General features: G+C 42.6%; 1 protein-coding gene across 1 annotated transcript in view; it reads left to right on the top strand.

Annotated features, from left to right (window-relative positions):
- Window positions 1-24,245, top strand: part of LOC144670226 (NF-kappa-B inhibitor delta-like) — a 111,190-nt gene that overhangs the window by 19,648 nt on the left and 67,297 nt on the right. The window contains exon 2 of the mRNA XM_078532716.1: window positions 21,763-21,884. Coding sequence (XP_078388842.1) covers window positions 21,763-21,884 — 122 coding nt within the window. The remainder of the gene's footprint in view (window positions 1-21,762; window positions 21,885-24,245) is intronic.

The following is a 24,245-nucleotide window of genomic DNA, read 5'->3' as shown; positions in this document are numbered from 1 at the left end:
CGCTTTCATGTCTGGTGGTCACAGAAAATTTGGCTGGAGTCAGTCCCTTCATCCAAATAGTTAATATAGATCATTAATAGTTGAAGCCTCAGTACTGATTCCTGTGGCACTATACTCGCTACAGTTTGCCAACCTGAAAATGACCCATTTATCCCAACTTCAGTGGCGGGCAGGATTCTAGAAACAATTATTTGGGTTAGAATTTGTAGTCACATGGAAAAATATGGGTTGATAAGGAAGAGCCAGCATGGATTTCTAAAGGAGAAACCATGTTTAACTAACTTGCTGGAGTTTTTTGAAGAGATAACAGACAAGGTCGATGAGGGTCATGCTGTTGATCTGGTGTACATGGACTTTTAAAAGGCATTTGATACAGTGCCACACAACAGACTTGTGAGAAAAGTTATTGCTCATGGAATAAAATGGACAGTAGCAACACGGATACAAAATTGGCTGAAAAATAAGAATCAGGGAGTAATGGTCAATAGATATTTTTCGGGCTGGAGGAAGGTTTGTAGTGGAGTTCCCCAGGGGTCAGTATTGAGATCTTTGCTTTTCCTGATATATATTAATGATTTAGATCTTGGTGTGCAGGGGATAATTTCAAAGTTTGCAGTTGATACGAAGCTTGGGAGTGTTGTAAACTATGAGGAGGACAGTGTAGAACTTCAAAAGGACATGAACAACTTGGTGGGGTGGGCAGATAGGTGGCAGATGAAGTTCAATGTGGAGAAGTGTGAAGTGATGCATTTTGGTAGAAAGAACATGGACAGACAACATAAAATAAGGGGTGAAATTTTGAAGGGGGTGCAGGAGCAGAAAGACCTGGGTGTATATGTGCATAGATCATTGAAGGTGGCAGGACAGGTGGAGAGCAGTTAATAAAGCATATAGTATCCTGGGCTTTATTAATAGGGGCATACAGTACAAGAGCAAGGAGGTTATGCTGAATTTATATAAGACACTGGTTAGACCCTCAGCTGGAGTATTGTGTACAGTTCTGGGCACCACATTATAGGAAGGATGAGAAAACATTGGAGAGAGTGCAGAAGAGGTTTACAAGAATGGTTCCAGGGATGAGAAACTTCAGTTGCGAAGATAGATTGGAGAGAAGAAGGCTAAGAGGAGATTTGATAGAGATGTTCAAAATCATGAGGGGGCTGGACAGAGTAGATAGGGAGAAGATGTTCCCGCTCGTGAAAGGATCAAGAATGAGAGGGCACAGATTTAAAGTGATTTGCAAAAGAAGCAAATGTGACGTGAGAAAAAACTTTTTCACACGACAAGTGGTTCGGGTCTGGAATGCACTGCCTGGAAGTGTGGTGGAGGCAGGTTCAATCGAGGCATTCAAGAGGGCATTAGATGATTATTTGAACAGAAACAACGTGTAGGTGTACGGGGAAAAGATATGGAAATAGCACTAGGTCATAATGCTCACTTGGAGAGTTGGTGCAGGCACGATGGGCCGAAGGACCTCCTTCTGTGAAGTTAAAATTCTAAGATTCTGTGATGCTCTCTGTTTCCTGTTAGTTAGCCAATCCTCTATCCATGCTAATATATCATCCCCAACAGCATAAGCTCTTGTGCAGTAACCTTTCATGTGGCACCTTCTTGAATGCCTCTTGGAAATCCAAATACGCTACATCTCCTGGTTCCCCTTTATCCATTCTGCTTGTTACATTCTCAAAGGACTCTTATAAATTTGTCAAACACAATATCCTTTCACAAAACTATGTTGACTCTGCCTGATTGTATTTTGATTTTCTAAATGTCCTGCTACTATCTTCTTAATGATGGATTCTAGCATTTTCCTAATGACAGATGTTACTGAAATGATCCCTGTAATAAGCACCTTTTGAATGAAGCCCCCTTCATACCAGATAAAGAATAAGTATATCCAGAGACTAAGTTACAGCATACACCTGTGGATTATGATGGTCATGATACTGCACTCTCATTGGGGAATAAGTACTTAACTCATCTACTAACAGGTGTTTGTGCTGAACTTGGGTTTTCCTCAATCTGCATCAAAAATAAATAATTCATAACACTTCAAAACTACGTCATAACTGCATTTTTTCATGTAAATGTATTGAATGAGTTATCACCTAAGGGAAAAACACTTTTGCAAGATTATGAGCCCTGGGTTGTGAACAATGCCTGCCATGTGCAATGATATCATCCTATGTTTTGGCTTGTGTGTTGGGTTAAATTTGCATATTATATGGTTGTCACAGCAGTCAGCTGTAGATTATTTCTCAGTAAGTGTTGTTCCTCCACAGTGAATATCTTTAACAGCAACAGGTGGCATCTCCACTGACAGCTATGACCAGCCCCAAAATTGAACCTAAACCCAATTTAACCCATTACAGGTCAAGTATCCTTTATCTGAAACCTTTGGGGCCGATTGCATTTTGGTTTTCAAATATTTTCGGGTTTTGGAACTATTGTAGATATGGAAGACCTATAGGCTTACTTACATTACAATAACCTAAGCCTAGGCTAATCATAGTCTACAAATACTAGGTTGTTTCTCCATTTGCCAACTCTCTCACACCCTACATCTTACCTGTTAACACTTATTACACCTGTAATATAATATTACATTACTTTATTAACATACAAATTAACTGCATAGCCGTTCAAAAAAACACACGGTTTTTAGATGTGTTTGGTTTTTGGATGTACAGATGAGGAATATTCGAGCTGTACATAAAATGAAAGCAAACTTAATATGACTAACAATATGCCAGGGACCAATGTTAAGCTGCAGTGTATTTGTGGTTTAAGTGACAGGCAAAACTATTCAAGCTTTGTTTGAATGGTGACTTCATCAAAACGGTCTTGGATGACAACATTGTAGACACTTGCAGGTAACCATTGCTATCTCTTCGCATCAGCAGAAATATGAAGTTCCAACTTTGACTCACTCCCAAATACTCATTATCTCTCTGAATCTTCTGAACCCTTTCATTAAATTACATTCAGTGCGTTCATTCCTGGGTATCTGTTTTTCTCTTACGCCCTGGTTAGCGTAAATTCATTGCGAGGAAACTGCAGTGACCAATTCTTTTGTCCAACGGCTAATGTGCAACACGTTTCTTTTGCTCCTATTTTAACAAGACATCGCCTTATATTTTGCCGATGAGTTAATGTTTCGCTTAAAATAGTAGATGGAGGAAATTGCATTGACAGTTTATGCGATAACATCATTTTAATTTCCAGCATTATATCTTACACCTATTGGTCTAATCATGCTTAGCTGTCAATCTTACCTTGCACACCACCCATTAAAATACTTTGGAGTCAACCAGATTTCAGTAAGGGTGAATGCAAACATTTAATTAAAAGAACATATGCGGGTGCATTATTTGTATGTAAGAGGTTATCATGTGGAAATTCAATGAAATTGCACCCATTTTACAGGCATAAAGCAGACACCAAAGACTCCATTAAGTTAGCCAGTGTGACGATAGAGGTGTCCAGAGCCTGTGCCTGAAAAAGGCATTATTCCCTTTGTGTATTCAAATAGTCTATTTGATTCCTCCATTATATCAAATTGGGTTGACCTCAATAGCATTGCTGAGGTTGCATTTAAGAAAGCCAAATCTACATGTAACCTATCCAGTGTTCCTTGTAGGGACAGCTTTAGGTCACCATCAAAAAGTCAGGTGTTTAAAAATGTGGAACCAGATTGATTCCTGGATGAGTGAGTTGTTGTATAAGGCCTGTATTGTCTGGAGTTTAAAAGAATGAGAGGTGACCTCGTGGGAACATATAAAGTCCTTAGAGAGCTTGACACCAGAGTTTCTCCCAGTTGGGAAGTCTAGAACTAGGAGCCATAGGGCAGAATCATTGCAGATTTGCACCAAGTGCTGTAACGGGTGGGTAAAATGACGTTTTACCCTCTGGCTGCGATGGTGGGTTTTCATGCCATATCGTCCTAAACCCACTGCATTGCTTACGCATTCCCAGGAACACGCTGTTTCCATGGCGGAATGTTTCTCATTCGCCCACCTCACCACTTCATCACGCCGGGCGCCATAATTAAAGTCCAGCCACACACACACACATCTCAACGCTTCCAGCCCACGACTACTGCAGGGAAGATGTCCATGAAAGTCAAAAAGGCTGCAGCCCCCAGGTTTAATGACAAGTCACTGGAACGCCATTTGGATGCCATGGAGGCCCATCGTGATGTCCTCTACCCCCTCTCTGGCTGCAGGACGGGCAGCGGCATCACCAATCCAGCATGACAGGTGGTGGCCGCAGTAATCAGTGCCAATGCTGCAGAGAAGAGGTTGGCCATCCAATGCAGGTAGAGGATAAATGATCTCATCTGTGCAGCCAGTGTATGACAACCAGCTCATCACGCTAAACTCACACCCTCTCAAGGCCATCACACATTCACCGGCATCTCAGTCACTGCCAGCTCAAAAGACATCACCACCCATTCTCACACACAAACCCTCACATGTCCATCTGGCCTCATCCCCCTCTGGAGACTGCCTCCTCAACCCTCACCAGCTTGACGCCACTTGCACAGATCAACATGTGCCCCCCACACACACCCTGGGTTACCCTCCTTCCCCAGTACAGCTCTCATCCTGTAATCTCTTCCCTTGCCTGAGGCCACTTCTCCCCCTTCCCAAAGCAAGACCTTGTCCTGCCATTGAAAAGCCACCCACATATGATTGACCTGGTAGGTAGAGACCTACCCATGACCCCCACTAAATTGATGTGGTGCTGTCGGTGAAGCCTGGTGCTGATGACTGTAAGTGTTAACCGAAGCGAGGGAGGCAAACAAACCTTGAAATCCTGAAAGAAGTGCAGCCCGCTGACATGGGCAGACAATCCAGCAGAGGTGCGGGGTGGGCCATGAATCCGGCGGGCTGGCCTTATAATGATATGCTGATGTATTACAATGAGGTTCCCAACGTCCAATGGCGGGAAACGCAGCCCGCCATCGGCGGGGGGAGTGGACGATCACAAACCGGTTTCACGATTTTGGCCTTCTTGCCATATTACCCGCTCATGCCACCTAACACACCCGATGCAGGCGGGCACAAAAGATCCTGGCCATAGTCTCAGGATAGGAAGGCTACCATTTAGGACCAAGAGAAGAGAATTCTTCACTCAGAAGGTTGTGAATTTTTGGAAGCTCGACCCCAGAGGGCTGTGGGTGCTCAGTAAATATATTCAAGGCTGACATTGATAGATTTTTGGGCATTAAGAGATATGGGAATAAAGCATGAAAGTGGAGTTGAGAAATGAGATCAGCCATGATCTTATTGAATGCTGGAGTATGTTTGAGGGACCATATGGTCTACTTCTGCTCCTAGTTACCTTACAAGGGAGGTGTAAGAGTGTTCCTCTTGATCCCACATTCAAACTATAGGCCATTGGTAGCCACTGCTCACCCTCCTTCCAATTGCTGCCTCAATCTACAACCAATCATGCCAATGTTACTGCAATCATGAAATAGCCAAAGCAAAAGATGTGTTCCAGCAATGGGTTATGCGAGGGAATCACTTTTTTTTTATATGCACATTGGATTAGCGTCTTTTGTTATGTGGAGAAGCTGGGGGTGTTCTCCTTCGAGGAGAAAAGGCTGGGAAGAGATTTGATAGGAGGTGTTCAAAATCACAGGGATCTGGACAGGGTAGTTGGGGAGAAACTATTCCTATTGACGGAAGGATTGAGAACCAGGAGAACCCAACTTAAGGTAAAGGACAAGAGAGCTAACGGCAACATGAAGAAAAGTTTTTTCACGCAGAGTGGGGTTAGGATCTGGAATGTGTTGGTGGAGGCAGATTCAATTATGGCTTCCGAAAGGGAATTGGATAATTATCTGAATAGAAAAAAATTATAGGGCTACGGGATAAGGGGAGGGAAGTGGAAATAGCTGAATTGTTCTTGCAGAGAGCTGCATTGACACGATGGGCCAAAAATTCTGTGACAAAACCAATCTAAAATTCTAAGATTCTATGATGCATTGAGTAGTTTGGATCCAGAATGCCCTGGAAAATCATCAAGACGTCATTCCACTGGGAATACATACAGAGTCTGCAGGCTTACATTCTGCAAGATAGTTGTTGCTGGAAGTTCTGAAATGGACTCAGATATAAAATAAATTATAGCCAATTTAAGAGTGAACAATTACCAGCGTCATCAGAGCTGAAATACTGATGCATTGGGATTATTTTGGTAAGAGAGAGGATGTCTGGGGTCAACTGAAGGGAACTGAGATATTGACGGTTAGTATTTTTAATATTTTTCAGGTTTTGGTTGCTATTCAGTCTAAAATAAGAAATTAGTTATAGTCATAGGTAGGGCGGCCAGGTTTACGGGAAGGAGTGTACTTATCTTTCTTAGAACTTGTTTCGGGTTTTGCTATGAGCAAAGGTTAAAATTGGAAACATGAACATCACACAAAAAAATAAATTTGAAGAGATTCTCATTTACTGAAGGGAGCTTTCAAAATAAATTAAAAATTAGATTCCTATCATGTGATAACCGATTTACCATGTAATTCTGTCGCTAGCTATTATGAAGGAACGTATAGATGTAGTTAACAATCCCATACAAAGAAGCTTCTCAAAGAAACATTGTGCTGTATTCTCAGTCAACTTCCACCTTTTGAGATGGCAAGGAGCAGGTGTGGAACTCTGACCATCCATGCATCCATCAGCACTAAAGTCTCTGCTACAAAATTTTAAAAGGTTTTCTTACTGTTTGTGTTAAACCTTGTAAGTGACTTCCTCTTCTGGACACTTTTCGAAAATGGGTCATTGACTTCCTAGTCCCTAGTTCCAAGGTTAACACATCTGGTGCCACAGTGCAAATTATCACCATGAGTTGCAAACCTTGTGTGTGTGAATCTCCTACCAAAAGAAAATCCGAAATAGGGAAGAAGGTTAGCCAGGGTTCTCCATTCTTATTCGCCTTCCAGTGATATCTCAGACCTGTCCAATTTGAGGAACGAGACTTCGTCACAATCCAAAGGAGTGAGGGGAGAACATATCCATCTGAGCATGTCAAGCTGGGTTGATTTCCCAAGGAATGATAGAACAATAGGTGGCAATTTTCAAAGGAACAAATTGAGAGGTGCCGGAACTGGTGGGTGTGGGTTTTGTATAAGGACAACATCCACCTTGCTTGTGATCCTTCTATGAGGTCAAATGGCTGACCAGTGCCCTCAGTTAAGGTTGAGGTATGAGGGAATATTTTAACCAACTTTTACCTGATGTAAAACTGATGGGATCAGATTGGTCAGCCCTTTTACACCCTCCACACAACCCCCCAGCTGCTTTTACTTTCTACTGAAGCCAGAGTCAATGCAGATAAGGTTGAAGTTACCCTCTCAGTTTCTCAGGAATGTCATCTATTTCTCTCAGTACATCTCCTTTTGTCTCCTCCGCATATTACGTCCACCATTTAACCATTTCCCACTTTAACGCTTTACAGCTTCTAAGTTTTTGTGTGTGTGTGTGTGTAATTATTGGCCTGAATTTTGCACTCATCAGGCACACGCAATCGGTGGGCCCGGGAGCGATGGGAAACCATCCCCCAATGGTGGTCGGCCCCCGACCGCGATTTCACGCTGGCTGGCCAATGAACAGCCAGCCAATGTGAAACGGGCCCTGTGAAAGGCTCAGCACTGCCGGTGGGGGCGGGAAGAGGGTGGGAGACGACGTCACCGTGGGTGCCGGTGAGTGCTTCCACTGAGCTCCCTGAAGGCAGACGGATGCCTCAGGGAGCTGCAGACCTCCAAATAATAAAATATAGCACAAAAATGCTGCAAAAAATGTCCTTGCAGCCACAAGTACCTGAAAGCATATCTCATAAAAAAAAAAGTCCCCAGATATTTCTTTTTATTTTAAATCCTAACGGAGATTTCATCCCACCTTTGGGTGAGGTTTCAGCAAAAATGCAAAGTCCACCTGGCCAATGGGTCTGCTTGCCAACTGTAAGCCATGAAAAGTCGCCTACAATTGGGCCGTTAATGAGCTTAATTGCCCACTTAATTGTTGGCGGGCGCTCTTCCAATTTTTGCACGCGCCTGCCAAGCGAAATATCGCGCCGAGTGCATGATGACATCAGGACGCTCGCCCGACATCATCTCGCGTGATTTTACACCCGTTCGGGTTGGGTTGCACGCCCGCCCACGAGACGTAAAATTCTGGACATTGTGTATTTTTCCCCCTCAATCGTTCTGCCCCAGCTGTTTATCTGGAATACCTTTTAGTTCTGAAGAAAGCTGTGCACTCGAAACGCCAACTGGCTTGTGCTGACAGATGCTGCCTGACCTGCTGAATGACTCCACTATTTCCGTTTTTGTTTCAGATGTTTAGTGTTTAACTTGCTCAAGTGTGTGTAAGCGTCAGGCGAGCATAGAATTGAGCTCGGTTATCATGTGCCCCATACCCCCTTCCCTGAGTCAAACAGCCCACATGCACAAGAATGGGCACAAGGCTGGGGCTTGAGTGAACTGTACCTGTAGAGCTGTACATCCACAGCAAGGAAAGGAAGGAGAAAAAAGATGCAATAAAATTGTCAATAAAGACATTTGACAAAGAGTGCTTTAGGTGTTAGAACTGGTCTAGCAAATTCCCTGTTAAGAATGCTAGCTTCAAAAGCAGGTCATAGTCCCAGATAAAGTAATATTGTCTCCATCTTTCCTGCTTTGCACATACACCACCCTGAGAGTTTTTCCAGGGGCAGAGGCTACAGCAGAGGCTCAGGCTGTAGGACATGATAGCTTCAGTATTTTAAGAAATTAGACTGCTAATTTCAGCATGCTGGAACTAATCACCTGGTTGATAAACCATGAACACCCCACATTCCTGACTTCTGACAGACAATTAAACTGTGCCAAACCTAAAATGATACAAATTCTTCACTGTTTAGTAATATTAAGCATGGCTGTGGCATTACTTTAGGCATGCACAAGGGAAGGACATCAATATTTATTTTATGATGAAGATCGAATGCAGAAGGCAGTATCTAAAACAATGATTTATACAAAAATTGCAGTAGCTGTTATTTCTTAACAGAAGAGTTATTGAATACACTACAATGAAGTTACCCATGCTCAGTTGGTGAAGTATTTTCTGATATAGAAGAAGGCGACAGAGAGAAAAACTTTGGATACTTGGTTCATAGGGCCTGCTACTGGTGAGAGCCTGTAATTACACCATTACAGGCAACTGTTTACATACATGATTTCCATTCTAATTATTGGCATAACATCACAAAATTGGACAGGATGAACGAATGTGCATACACAAGATTTTTAAAAATTCATTCATGGGATATGGACATCGCTGGGTAGGCAGCATTTTTATTTCTCATCCCTAGTTGCTCTTGAGAAGGTAGTGGTGAGCTGCCTCCTTGAACTGCTGCAGTCCATGTGGTGTAGGTACATCCATAGTGCTTTTGGGAAGCAAATGCTTCAGTCTTATCTTTTACACTGATGTGTTTTTTAATCATTCATCACCATTCACAACTGGAAGTGGCAACATTGCAGAACTTAAATCTGATCCGTTGCATGTGAGATCGCTTAGCTCTGTCTATCACTTGCTGTTTTCCCTGTTTGGCATGCAAGTAGTGTTATAACTTCATCAGGTTGACACCTCATTTTTAGATGTGCCTGGTGCTACTCCTGGCATGCCCTCCTGCACTCTTCATTGAACCAGGGTTGATTCTCCAGTTTGGTGGTAATGGTAGAGTGGAGGAAATGCCGGGCCAAGAGGCTATAGATTGTGCTTGAGTACAATTCTGCTGCTGCTGACAGCCTACAGCTCCTCATGGTTGCCCAGTTTTGAGTTGCTAGATCTGTTCAAAATCTATTCCATTTAGCACTTTGGTAGTGCCACACAACATGATGGACGATATCCTCAATGAGAAGGCAGAACTTCATCTCCACAAGGGCTGTACGGTGGTCACTCTTACCAATACTGTCATGGACAGTTGCATCTGCAACAGATGGGTTAGTGAGGATGAGGTCAACTAGGTTTTGCCCTCTTAGTTGTTCCCTCAATACTTGCCACAGACTCAGTCTGGCAGCTATGTCCTTTCGGACTGGGCTAGCTCAGTCAGTAGTTGTGCTACCGAGCCACTTTTGGTGATGGACATTGAATCCCCCACCCAGAGTATATTCTGTGCCCTAGCCACCTTTAGTGCTTCCTCCAAGTGGTGTTCAATATCGAAGAGCACTGATTCACCAGCTGAAGGAGGTCATCAGTAGAATACCTTGCCCATGTTTAACCTGATGCCATGAGACTTCATGCAGTCCAGAGTCGATGTTGAGAACTCCCAGGCCAACTCCCTCGATTGTACACTGTGCCACCACATCTGCTGGAACTGTCTTGTCGGTGGGACAGGACATACCCAAGGATGGTGATGGTGCTGCTTGGGACATTGTCTGTATGAGTCCCATGAGGGTAACTATCTCAGACTGTTGCTTGAATAAGCCCTGGGACAGCTCTCCCAATTTTGAAACAAGCCTCCAGATGTCAGTGAGGAGGACTTTGCAGGGTCAACAGAGCTGGATTTTTAAAAATTCATTCACGGGATGTGGGCTTCGCTGACTAGGTCAGCATTTATTGCCCATCCCGAATTGCCCTTGAGAAGGTGGTGGTGAGCTGCCTTCTTGAACTGCTGCAGTCCATGTAGTGCAGGTACACCCACTGTGCTGTTAGGGAGGGAGTTCCAGGATTCAAACCCAGCGACAGTGAAGGAACGGCGATGTATTTCCAAGTCAGGATGGTGAGTGACTTGGAGGGGAACTTCCAGGTGGTGGTGTTCCCATCTATCTGCTGCCCTTGTCCTTCTAGATGGTAGCCTTGGTGAATTCCTGCAGTGCATCTTGCAGATGGTACACACTGCTGCTACTGTGCGTCGGTGGTGGAGGGAGTGATTGTTTGTGGATGTGGTGCCAATCAAACAGGCTGCTTTGTCCTGGATGGTGTCAAGCTTCTTGAGTGCCAAGGAGTATTCCACCACACTCCTGACTTGTAGATAGTGGACAAGCTTCGGGGACTCAGGAGGTGGGTTACTCGTCACACGATTCCTAGCCTTTGACCTGCCCTTGTAGCTATAGTATTTATATGGCTAGTCTGGTTCAGTTTCGGTCAATGGTAAGCCCCAGGATGTTGATAGTGAGGGACTCAGTGATGGTAATGCCATTGAACATCAAGGGGTGATGGTTGGATTCTCTCTTGTTGGAGACGGTCATTGCCTGACACTTGTGTAGCATGAATGTTATTTGACACTTGTCAGCCCAAGCCTGGATATTATCCAGGTCTTGCTGCATTTGGACATGGTCTGCTTCAGTATCTGTTGTTGTTTCCAGTGACTCAGTCAATACCAGGTAATCAACCTGGTTTCATTCTTTTTTGTAGGCTTTGTTGTAGTTTGATACAACTGAGTGGATTGCTAGGCTATTTCAGAAGCCTTTTAAGAGTCAACCAAATTGCTGTGGGTCTGGAGTCACATGTAGGCCAAACCAGTGAGGACAACAGATTTCTTTCCCTAACTGGACATTAGTGAGCCAGATGTGTTTTTATGATAATCAGTGATAGTTTCATGGTCAATATTACTGAGCCTAGCTTTATATTCCAAATTTGTTAACTGAATTCAAATTCCACCAGCTGCCATTTGAACCCATGGCCCTAGAACATTAGCCTTGGCCTCTGGATTACTTTCCAGTGACATTACAACTACACCACCGCCTCCCGCAATATATCAGTAGTTAATATTTTTACCTGAATAAGTACCATGACCGCTCTTCAAAACTAATTCATTGGATATGAAGCCCATTGAGACATCCTGAGGATGCTGCATGGACTGCAAGGGTTCAAGAAGGCAGCTCACCACCACCTTCTCAAGGGCAATTAGGGATGGGCAATAAAAGTTGGCCTAGCCAGCGAAGTCCACATCCCTTGAATGAATTTTTTAAAAGCTATAATGAACATAAGAACGTAAGAAATAGGAGCTGGAGTAGGTCATTCAGCCCTTCATGTCTGCTCTGCCATTATCCCCATATCCCTTAATTCCCCTAATATTTAAAACCCTATCAATCTGAGTCTTGAATATATTCAATGACTGAGAATCCACAGCCCTCAGGGTAGAGAATTCCAAAGATTCACAACCCTTGGAGTGAAGAACTTTCTCCTCACTTTTCTTCTAAGTGTCTGGCCCCTTCTACTGAAACTGTGACCTAACATTTTTTCCACTACTAACAAGGACTTTATAATTGAGTGGTAGTAACTGCTATCTATATATGTCCTTCTCGGATTACTTGAGATTTTTAACTGGTGGCTGTTATCTACTCTTACAAATTTGGAAACACTTCAAAATTTCCAACTGATTTGAGAATGAGAGCACTGAAGAAAGTTAGGCTCAAACATAGAAAGTGAACAATCAAATAATGAATCAACATGAGATACTTCTACATAAAGCCTAATAATAGTCTTGGGGCAGGTTGTTTTTTCCCCCTATCAACAGGGACTGATATTTTAGTGTGTAGGCTGCAGAGTCTAGAACTAAGGATCCACAGTCTCAGGATAAGGAGTCCATTTAGAACAGAGATGAGGAGAAATTTCTTCACTCAAATGGTTATGGATCTATGGAATTCTCTACCCCACAGGGCTGTGGATGCTTAGTTACTGAATATATTCAAGATAGACATCAAGAGATTTTTGGATGCTAAGGGAATTAAGTGATGGGGGGGTAGGGTGGGTAGGTGGAATTTAGGTAAGAGATCACTGGGATCTTACTGAATGGCAGACCAGTCTAGAAGGGCTGAATGTCCTGCTCCTGTGCCTATTTCTAAGTTCTTATCAAATTACCGAAGCTCCTTTTCTTCAAATTTTCTTGTCACCATATTTGTACTTACTGTTAGATAGCACTTGATAATTATTATTATTATTGAACGGAATTGATATTTAAAACTGCTTAATGAGTTTCAACCAAAATTCAGGTCAGCACCCCAGTTAATGATGACTGACTGTATGAAGACATGTCTTCTTCCTGGGATGTCTGCTGGATTTGACATTTAAGATTTGCAACTTGTCAGAAGGAAATTACGTTAGAGAAACAATTCATACGCTAGAGTGTTCAACTGCAGAGTGAGCGTGATCTTGCAGTTTTCACTCAGTCTGTGTATTACAGCAATGGGAAAACCATGTTTTTCGGTGATACCCAAGAGTGACCTTTACCGTCACCTATAAATGCCAAAACTTGGTCTACTTTTCAGTGTAATATGATGGCCACCACTTTTAGAAGCTTTGGTTTCCAGTCAAAAATATTTCTCTGTATTTAGATGCCTAGGTAGATAAATATACATTGGGGAACTAAAACCAGCTCTGCTAATGTTAAAAGCTGAGACTATTGTTTCACAATTTTATTTCATAAAGGGAACTGTATAAGAGCATTGGGTGGGGGATATCTAACAGGAAATTGTCATGTGCATGGATGGGGTTTGGACATCAATGAAGTCGAGTGGTGATGATAAACTGATGATTCATTTTTGTGGGTTGAGTATGTTCCCACTCATTATTAAATTTGATCTTTTTTTCACATTTTCAGTTATTCTTCCCAGCACCCCCTCCCCACCTCCACATTGCTCAGTGTCCTGGGGAGTGGGTAAGTGACCATCACACATGTTGTTGCCTAAGCTATTCGTGTTCTGGCCACAAAGATGTTCATGAGCATGGATCAGACCTTGTAGGGAGAGACCAGTGTTGTGCATCTCCCTGTGATAGCCCAGCTAATTTGGAGAGAATTGCAAGCACAACCTTACTTCCTACCACACAACATAGTGGGACTTCACAGCCCAGTCTACATTTTGGACGGTTTTCAGATCAGCCCCTTCAAAGCCTGACTTTGGAATCATTTAGGTGCATTTTGGTTTATTGGATGGGCCCGATTTTAACCCATTCAATACCCACCCACATGCGCAGAGTTAACATTGGGCTCGATGTCTTCAGGTGCTTCATTGTTGATGTTACCTACATGGAAGTGACATTGGAAAGCCAAGTTGAGCTGAACAGTAAATATTCAGAAAAATTCAAATAAACCCAAATTTGAAGGAAGGTATGAACCCATTTCAAGAAAGCAGTTTACTGTCTCCATTAAACCAGCGGGTAGAGGAATTCCCAAATGTATTAAGTATTTGTCTGCTAATATTGGCAAGTGATCTCTAGGGTTCATAACTCACTAGGTGGCACATGTGGTTCACTTGTAACCCTCATGTCTCTCAGTCACAAAGATTGTGAGCTCAAACCCCACTCTAGAGACTTGAGTGCAAATTCTGGGCTGATATTCCAGTGCCATACTGCGGGAGTGCAGCTCCGTCAGAGGTGCTGTCCTTCAGATGAGAGATTAAACTGAGGCCCCATCTGCCCTCTCAAGTAGACAGAAAAGATCCCATCGCACAATTTTGAAGAACAGCAGGGTCAGCACCTATTACTAAAGAGCAGATTGTCTGGTCATTATTACATTGCTGTTTGTGCGATCTTGCTGTGCTCAAATTGATGACTGTGTCTCCTACACTATAACAGTGGCTACGATCTATCGGCTGTAAAGCGCTTTGGGGCATTTTGAAAGGTGCTTTATCAATGAAAGTCTCCCTTTTCCTTTTGCTGTTGATTAAAAACCTTGCTATTTCGATGGGAACAGGTGGGAAAAATGCTTGACCCACCAGAAGCCCCATTGTAGCAAAGAGAGTTGGCATAGACTCGATGGGCTGAATAGCCTCCTTCTGTGCTGCTATGATTCTATGAACTAGCACTGAGGATGCTTCGTTGTAAATTATTACATAACGTTCTGCAAATTTGCGTATGTGACCACACAGAACCTCAAAATTTAAATTGTACACCAGTTATGTCAATGTTACCAATTTGCTTAAATTATCTCGAGTATAATAATACTTTTCAACTCCTCAAATGAATAAAATATTTCATTATTTTTATATGAAATTCAGTTATCACTTCCCTGGTTACAGAGAAGATTGAAAATTGGGAAAGGAAAGGAAAGGAAAGGAGGGGAGTAAATTATCTATGTTATATCATTTATTATTTATAGCGTTTTTATATGACCCACCCCATAGTTAAAGGCCTGATACTCTCATTTTTATTGCAAATTTGCACTTTGTAAATCGGACAGCCATCCTTTCCAAAACATTTGAGTTCCTGTAAACTGGGATTTGAGTTTGAGAGGACTGAAAGTATCATTTCACATTTATAATCCATGAGTGGACCACTATAGTCACCTGAAAGTTATGACTCAATGTGGAAATCTTTTAGAGAAAGGAAATGTGTTGTTCTACAAGGCTTTGCTGTGCTGAGAATTGTCAAAATGGACCCAGCTGAACTCTTGGGCCCTGGAATCATGTAAAACTTACATAGTTTAAGCAAACTCTGTTTCACCTTGTTCATATATATTTATAGGAAGCAGGCTACAGAAAATAGCAATGTTTCCATTCACGTGTTTCACAGCGAACGTCATAAATTCACATTGAAACCTGTGAAAATGATGGAATTTATCTTGTTCTGAATTTTGTGGTTTATAGGTAGTTGGTGAGTCCGCGTGAGAATTGGCAACAACAAGCTACATTGGCTGTCACCAGTCAAAGTTCCTCCCATTGCGCCTCTTCAAATTAATCTTTCATTCTGATCCTGAGGGATTTTTTTGCTAATGACGTAGATGAAAGTAACCCAGTATGAATAGCATATTCCCAAGTGTATAATCTTAAAATTTTCCACTTCATTCTATTTATTGAACATCAAGAAGTAGAACACACAACGCACAACCTATTGGAACTAGTTGAAGGGTATTCAGAAGAGCAGTGAGTGTCAAGAGGAAGAGTTTGCTGGTAGCCATCTTTTTTCAAATCCTCTTACTGATGATATTTTTCCCTATCTAATAACAATGTGGGGGAACCATCATCAAAAGAACTACAATAGTTCAAGAAGATGATCCACCAGCATCTTTTAAGGGCAGGTAGGGATACACAATAATTACTGTTATTCTGTTGGCACCTACATCCTGGGAACAAATGATAAAACTTCCACTGGCTGGCATCCATTATCCAATAAAAGGAATGGGAGAATAGCTTCAATTTTCCATCTTCAGGTGTTGGATATTCACTTTTCATACCTTCCTGGTGGGGTAGTAGGGTTTGGGAACTCGTGGTTAGTGGATAAAAGCAGGGTTAAATCAGATAGCTTAATCTCTTATAACCCCTGCAATCTCCAACTCCTTGAATTCTGACTCCCACACTCCCAATCTGTGAACTCCCTGCTTTCCCACTCCCCTACCCCAATTTCCAGCTCCCCTCAATCTCTAGCTCTCCCCATGATTTCCTAGCCCCTCTCACCTCCACTATCTCCTAGCCCTCCACCCTCTTTTACTCCCCCATCACCTCCGTGAGCTTCTACTCAGCCATTACCACAATCTCCTGGTATTTCCTTCCCTCCCTAGTTGCTGTTGCACCCAGCAGGCAAGCAGCCTGTCAATCGGGTTGGCTGATGGCCAGGAAACCCACTGTAAAGATATCAAAGACATCTGGCAGTAGCTCCAGGTTTCTCTTCTGGAAACCCTTCCTTTGCTCTCTTCACTGCCCTGAGTAAATATCAGGGTCAATGTGACAGGTCAGTAACCTTTTGTCAGAACTACATAGCTATAGGTGGCCTTTCATTGATAACCTTTAAGATTAGGTTGCATGAGGCATTTGCTCTGTAACCATGAGTGTCCTCCTATGCATGAGAGCTGCAAAGTTCTAGCTGATCATTTCCACAGTGTGGGTGGCCACTTTACGCAGAGGTGACATAAATATGTTTTAAAGGTCCTCCCAATGGGTTAATAAACTGCTGCAAAAACAGCCATTAACTTCTTTAAAGAGGCTTCAGATTCTTTCTAACCAACCTGCTGGCTCTTAAAAAGTTCACTCCCTCTCCCATTGTAACACCACCCTGACGATTATGTAATGTGTAATCATTTGAGAGTTCTGGCTAATGAAGCCCTCAATGATTGAATCTTTCCTGATGCTGTAAAAGGTTGCTCCTACCTGACTACATACCTGAGTACTAGGTTATAATAATAAAACCAGTAATTGACAGAAATCAGAGTATGTGAAGTGTAGTTGCTTTAAGTGATCAAGGTTTGTGATCTTCTCAAGATCATGATAAAGATCAACATGCACGCAGGGATTGCCTGGGTGATATACCAGTGAACAACAGTAGTGAATCATTTGAAGCAATGAGTTTGGTGGTTTCTCACTTAGTCAGATGCCTGTGTTGTGGGATAATTCTACTCATTGTATAGCTAGGGAAGGTTAGAAAGTTAGTTACTGGGAGATGAACGTGAATGACTCATATTGGCCAATTCATTTTAAATGTTATAACAATATGGTTATTAGGGATGTAAAAATACCAGTTATGGAGTACATTAAATATCATGTTTGAGTCTTTAGTGTTAGATTCTGTTTCACACTTTTAACCTTGAAAGCGTTGCTGCGGAGTAGTTTGTGTTAATCATATGTTGCCATTGGTCACCAAGCAGCACCTTGATTTCTACATTGCTCTTATAATCGGAAAGATCAGATAAATGTAAAAGGACACTGAGTGGGAAGATGAAGAATTGGTAAATAGAGTGGCAAAACCAGAGCAGCGATTGAAAAAATTTGGCATTTCAAAGCGCTGAAGGAGGAGGTAAAGTCCAGCAGATTGGGCTAAGATTGTGAAATCAACAGACACCAGTGATGGAGTAAGGAGGATGTCTGGGGAATGAGGAATAGAAGCAAAAATCATCATGAGTGGCATAAGATTCAGTGAGTAGGGTGACCCTAGGCTGTTATATATGATGGTGAGGGTAATTATCTTGATATGGACACAAGTAACCATTGAAGCCTGGTGAGGAACAGGATAGTAGATGTCCAGAGCTTTGAGGAGGTAAGAAGATGATTAGCTGGGATCTGGATTCATTGCAGTTTGCTGAGCGTGGAAATGTGAAAGCTGGGCTGGGAGAACGTTTGAAAAGTAGACCCTTGAGCAAGACAAGCGTGTATCTGTCCTCAATCACAGCAACTGCACAAGTGGGGAGTTTAAACATTTTTAAAGTTGCCGATCATTTACTAAGACTATTTTCTGAAAGTATGAAATTCCTCTATTTTTTTTTTTCTCCATTCTGCAATGCATTAATAAGCACCTGCCATTCATGGACTAGGTGAGACATCCTTCTAGGTGTTTGCCAATATTGTCCTGAACTGACCTTTAGCAGTTGCAAAGACTGCAGCCCAATCATGACTTATTGGAGGGAGAATCATAGAATCATACAGCACAGTTATTCAGCCTTTCATTCCTATGTCAGCTCTTTGAAAGAGCTATGCAATTAGTTCCACTCCCCTGTATCCTTTGGTTACTGACCTTTCTGCCAATGGAAACCATTTCTCCCTATTTACTCTATCAAAACCCCTCTTAAGTTTTGAACTTCTCTATTAAATCTACCCTTAACCTTCTCTATAAAAAGGAGAATAATGCCAGCTTGTGAATAGGGGTACCCTCCCCACAGCAATTTCAGCAAATAGGGGATGGTTCATTCCATTCCATGGTGGCTGTTATATAATATTCTGCATTTGGAAACACTTTGAAATTTGTTCTTGTAGGACTGCTTCGATCGCTGATATTGTTGAAGAACACCACGCTGGCCGTGGCATTCTTTAATATTGCCAAAAGAAGAGACATACAGTTGAAGCATTTCCCTGGTTCATTCTCCATGGCAATGCCTGACCAATCAGAGTCAACCTGCCTGGTTTGAATTTAAACTAAAGCTTGGCAGTTAACTGTTCCCTGGTACATTCTCCATGACAACACCTCTACCATGGTCCTATTGCCAGCCAATCAGTACTCTCTTCTCATGCATCATAAATTGTTGTTTCCTTTAGATTTGGTATTCTTGCAAATCTGTCCTGATGAGTGTAAGTTGAAAAGCTTTGATAGCATGTCTCTTTTCTCTGCAAAACTCAAGTTCTGCACTTCCAAATGACAATTTGCATTCTTTAGTATTATATTCAATACAACAGTACACTTCAGAAGCACTTCATTGGCTGTAAAGCACTTTGGGACACCCTGAGATCATGAAAGACACTAACAAAATGCAAGTTCTTTCTTATTTCTTTATGCATTTATGTGCATGCACAGGTATTGGGGTGGGGGGTGCTGGTGTGGGGACATGTATATGTGTCACAATATTAACTTTAAGCTCAAATACATTTTATAGCCCACTTCAGGGTTAATGGGAATATTCCTTAAAAGTATCCTGATTTTTAAAAAACTGGTCACCTGAGTATATATTCATTCTTCTTCACAAGCGCCTGTCATAATCTAATGGATCCTCAGGACATGCTTCAGGGTAGTTTCAGAATGCAAATTTATCCCTATTTCATCAGGCTAGCTAATGGCATAGTACAGCTATAGGGAGTTAAAGGGTGCAGATGCTGCTTCTCTGGGTTTTAAAAGATTCACCAGCAAAGGAAGTTGTTCAAAGATTAGCTGCTGATAAAGTAAATCATGACGGCAGTTAGAGTTAATGTTTATGTGTTTGAAGAGTTAAAATTATAATTGTTTGGTGTCCATTATTGGACCATCCATTTAATACCAGAACTTCTAAATCATTCTTTCAAACTGATAGGTCTCTGAATTAGTTGCTGCATTCTGTCACCACATCTACACCCATAACATTCAATTACAATGTGAAATTCGGATAATTATGGCAAAAGAACTTTGGACTCCAGTCTTCCAGACATTGTTTGGATCTTAGTTGCAATTGGCATTCACACCCAAAACGACCCCCAGATAATGAACCACAATTTGAAGGAGTGGGGTCATCTCCCAGATGCCCCATTCGTCAGGCATTTTCACTCACAGGGAGACTGAGGGTGGGCAGCTGTTTTTGTGAGTTTAGTGGCTATAACTGCAAATCATCCAGTAATTTGTGTAAATCCGTAACTTGCAGGGTGTCTTTTTCCTCACCACAAATTGCGGGGGGGATTTACACCTGAATAGCTGTGGGAGCATGAGCATTACATTTGCTGATATTTTGTCAGCAAATTCTGGCCCATCAGGTTTCAGTGGCCTCGACAGAAAACTATTTAGCTGTCCCCGTCGTGACCTTTGGTGGGGTTAAGTAAGCAACAGCAGTGATGGCGCACCATTCAGTGTTCTAACTGAGGAAAGGTAACAGAAGAGTTAACTTCAGATAGTGATTATTTACAAAAAAAAATAAGAAAAGACATGTTGCTTAAGTTTACTTTGCCATTTTTCTCAGACTCCTAATGTAACTGTGGCTAAGATTCAAGGGGATTGGTTCAGAGAAAGGACAGGGCTTTAAAAAAAGATCTGAGAGAGTCTCAGTGGGATGAGCCTCTGCATCTCCCTGGATAGTTGTTAACTCTGGAATTTCGGCCGTGCGGTAGAGGTACACCCCTAACTGCATGGGCACCCACTGCTCCACCCCCCAAAACAACTCTGGTGCAGTCAGCACTGGAGGACACAAAGGGCACAATCCTGCCACAACTACCAAGGTTGTGCCCTGCAAATTGTTAAACCCAAAATGTCAGGGAAGTATTGAACTAAACCAATGTAAGTGTATTGCTGCAGAAACCAGAGGCCAAATTTTCAAAGCACTTTGTGGGTGGGCATGGGTGTGGATTAAATATTGCATTACTGGACGGTGTCTCTGGATTCTGAAGTCTCTGGAATGTGCTCCAATTTTCAAAGTGAAGAACAGCTGGAGGGGGGAAGGAGAGGTGGGAACCCACTCGCTCCCAGTTAGCAGCCTGTCAAACTGCTTGAGGGCTGGGCAGGACAAGAACATAATTTTCAATCTGCAACCAAACAGCCTGGTGTTGATAAATGCAAAGCGGTCGCATTCAATGCGGACAGAAGTTATAAATTTTTATTCACAAAGGTGAGAAGTCTAAGGACCTGGGGGATCTTGCACCGGATCATTTGCGTTATTTCTCGTTTGACCGTTTGTCCACTTTTGTGCTTGGTGAGGCTGATGGCTCTCCAGCCCAATTAGGGTATTGGCGGCACGTGAGCGATGCAGAAGGGGATCGGGACCCAGAAATTACCTGGCGTCAGGTTCCCGGCCCTGAATTGAAAATCAAGCCCCCTCAGTCCAGGGCGTATGAATGCCTTTTTATATTGGTTTCATAACAGATTTTTTCTCATTAAAACAGCTCTCAGCGCTTTGCCTGATCATTAAGCTGATAGGTTCAATGCTGCATTGAGGCCAAAAGATCAAGCATCCTGCTGCATGATCAAAGAAGTCGGGGCATTGGAGGGAGCACCCAACCCTCCAAACAGCCCACCTACCCAACCCTTCAAGCACCACCTGCCCCGCGTGTGGCAGAGTCCGCAGACTGCGCACTGGACTCGTTGGCCACCTCAGAACCCAGCAAATTGGAATGGAAGCAAGTCACCTGCGATCCTGAGGAACTGCCCAAGAAGGAGAAGGAGAAAAGATATATTAATTATTATATAGTCCAGGGGCATTGAGTGATAACCCAGGTGGTTGCACATGTTTATTTCTGTTTCTCTTGCTCCAACTTTCATACTAACTGCAAAAAGTTTTATTCTTGCAGTGGGTTTTGGTCATCCAAATGTGTTCAAATGCATTAGGTGTCATGCATGGGGTTATTAACATCTTATTTGATACCTTTTCACTCAAGGCTTATTTCTTCTACTTTTCCAGCCCCCCCTGACCAATCACAGCAGCGACCTTATTTAGGTGTTCGTGTGAAAGATCCTGTAAAGGAACTCCTTAAGAGGAAACGCAAGAACATTGAGAACACTAACACAACTACAACTGGCACAGTAAGTATCATTTGTGTTTATTGGATTGGTTCTGCAATCAAAGTTGGTGTTTTCAATATTTAATAGTCAGCACTGTTAAACAGTTGTCAGTTGACACCTTTGTATATGTTGTTTTAGTAGCTGCTCAGGCATTTGGGTCTGTCAGTGCCACTTTATACATTAGGATGTACATGAAAATGACCCAGGATAACTTTGCATCTTCATTCTCTTCCTGCAAGTAACTACCTAATATCATTTTCTTGCCCATCCCAGTGTTACTAATCTGATCAGAAAATCCAATGTACTGAATATTGTGGATGTAGGCATTGGAATACCAATGTTCTCTGTCACCCCAGTATCACGTGGTTTGGAATTCCTAATGAATCCAGGGAAAAATTAGACATTTTTTCATTCTTTCATTCATGGGATATGGGCATTACTGAGAAGGCCAATGTTTATTGCCCAACCCTAATTGCCATTGAGAAGGTGATACTGAGCCACCTTCTTGAGCTGCTACAGTCCATGTGGTGAAGCCATTCCTACAGTGCTGTTAGGTGGGGGGGGTGGGGTTCCAGGGTTTTGACCCAGTGATGATGAAGGAATAGCGATACATGTCTAATAAATAACAGAAACTCATGTCAGGGTTGCTGAAGATTGGTGACTCCTTACCAAGATGGCGAGGAGGTCATCCGCACAATAACTTCAGAAAGTATAAACAAAAAGGGAATGAAAGACTTGCATTTGTGTGGTGCCTTTCACAACCTCAAAATGTCCCAAAGCACTTTACAGGCAATTAAGTCTCTAAATTTTGAAGTGTTATCTTTGTTGCAAAGTGCAGTGCCTTCACAATGTACTTATGTGCTGTACTTCTCAATTAAAAAAGGAAAAGGTTCTCTATCTAATGGACTTTTCAGAGTACCTGCTGTAGGGATTAAGGCAGCTCAAAAATGCCTTGTGACAGAGTCGACTATTTAAAGATTAATTTGGCTATTGGAAATCGGTGTTTTGTTATTACTGGTAAGATTATTTCAGGCCGCAGCCCTGGTGTGTGCTTTGATATGTTTTACTCTCTCCTGAGGAACCTTAAATATTCTGTCATCTTTTACCCATCATTCCAGTTACATTATAGAATAAAAATGTGGCCGTCAGTTCTAAAGTCTTGACTGTTGGAGGCTTGATCTGCATGTGACTTGTATCTAGAAAAAAAACTTGGGGCAGGGTTTTCGGGTGGTAGGGCGGGCTTGGCAGGTGGGCCCGGGAGCAGCCGGGAAATGGTCCCACGCCTGCGATTTGCCCCCAGCCGCCATTTCATGCCAGCTGGCCAGTTAACGGCCGGCCAGCGTGACAGGCGCGGTGAGGAGCTCAGTGCTGCCGGGATAGGGGCAGGAGAAGGGTGAGCACTTGCCTGGGAGGAGCACGGACTGAAATCTCCCTGATGGCAGAGAGCTGCCTCCAGGAGCTGAACAATTCCAAAATCGACAATAAAGATTTTGAAAATCTGAAAAAAAAGTGTCCCGGCGTGGGACTCACTCACCATAACACCAGCAGAATTAAAACTCTGCCCAAAGATTTCTATTTACTTTTTATTTAATCGTGGAAGCCTCATCCCGCCTGTGGATGAGGTTTGCTAAAAAAAAAATCAAAAGGCCGCCTGGCCGATTCGCCTGCCAACCCATAAGGTCGGACGGGCAGCGAAAAATGTGTTTAAATGAATTGATCAAGGGCCTTAATTCATCTCTTAATTGTCGGCGGGCGTACCACCGACTCTCATGCGCGCCCGCCAACCGAAATATCGCACGAGTGCGCAATGACGTCGGGACGCTCGCCCGACATCATCGCACATTATTTTACGCCCGATCAGGTCGGGGCACGTGCCAGCCCACGAGACATAAAATCCTGCCCTTGGCGATCCCAACTGGATTGCTGTAGTATCATCGACTTGTGTCTCCAACACTCAATCTTCACTGCATTCACAAGTGATGAGTTCAGCCTGGTGTCGCCTGCTCTTGTAGAGCTATGTCCCTTTGACCGTCAGTTAACAAACTGGATCACCTCCGTCTGTTATCAAACATCACCTTTGTACTCATGCACTATAACTGGAATACAGTTGGGATAGGGGTTGGCAACCCTCCAAGATTGCAGTTTGTCTCCTAGATACCACAGAAGAATAGGATTGATATATACCATGTTTAAAATATGGGCATTTTCTTTTTCATTTTCTTTGAACACATTTATTATTAGCTATAAAAATAACGGAGATTGGAAGAGACATTGGATTCATAATTGTTAGTCAATTAGTTAAAGTTTGTTCACCTTACAATTGCCATTGAAAGGCTGCTGGACATGTTGGGTAACTAATGGTGAGAACATAGAATGTCAGGC

The sequence above is a fragment of the Cetorhinus maximus genome, chromosome 2 (assembly GCF_964194155.1).
Source record: "Cetorhinus maximus chromosome 2, sCetMax3.hap1.1, whole genome shotgun sequence".
Taxonomy (NCBI): Eukaryota; Metazoa; Chordata; class Chondrichthyes; order Lamniformes; family Cetorhinidae; genus Cetorhinus; species Cetorhinus maximus.
Note: the sequence above shows the minus strand (reverse complement) of the source record. Positions and strands in the feature narration are given on the sequence as shown.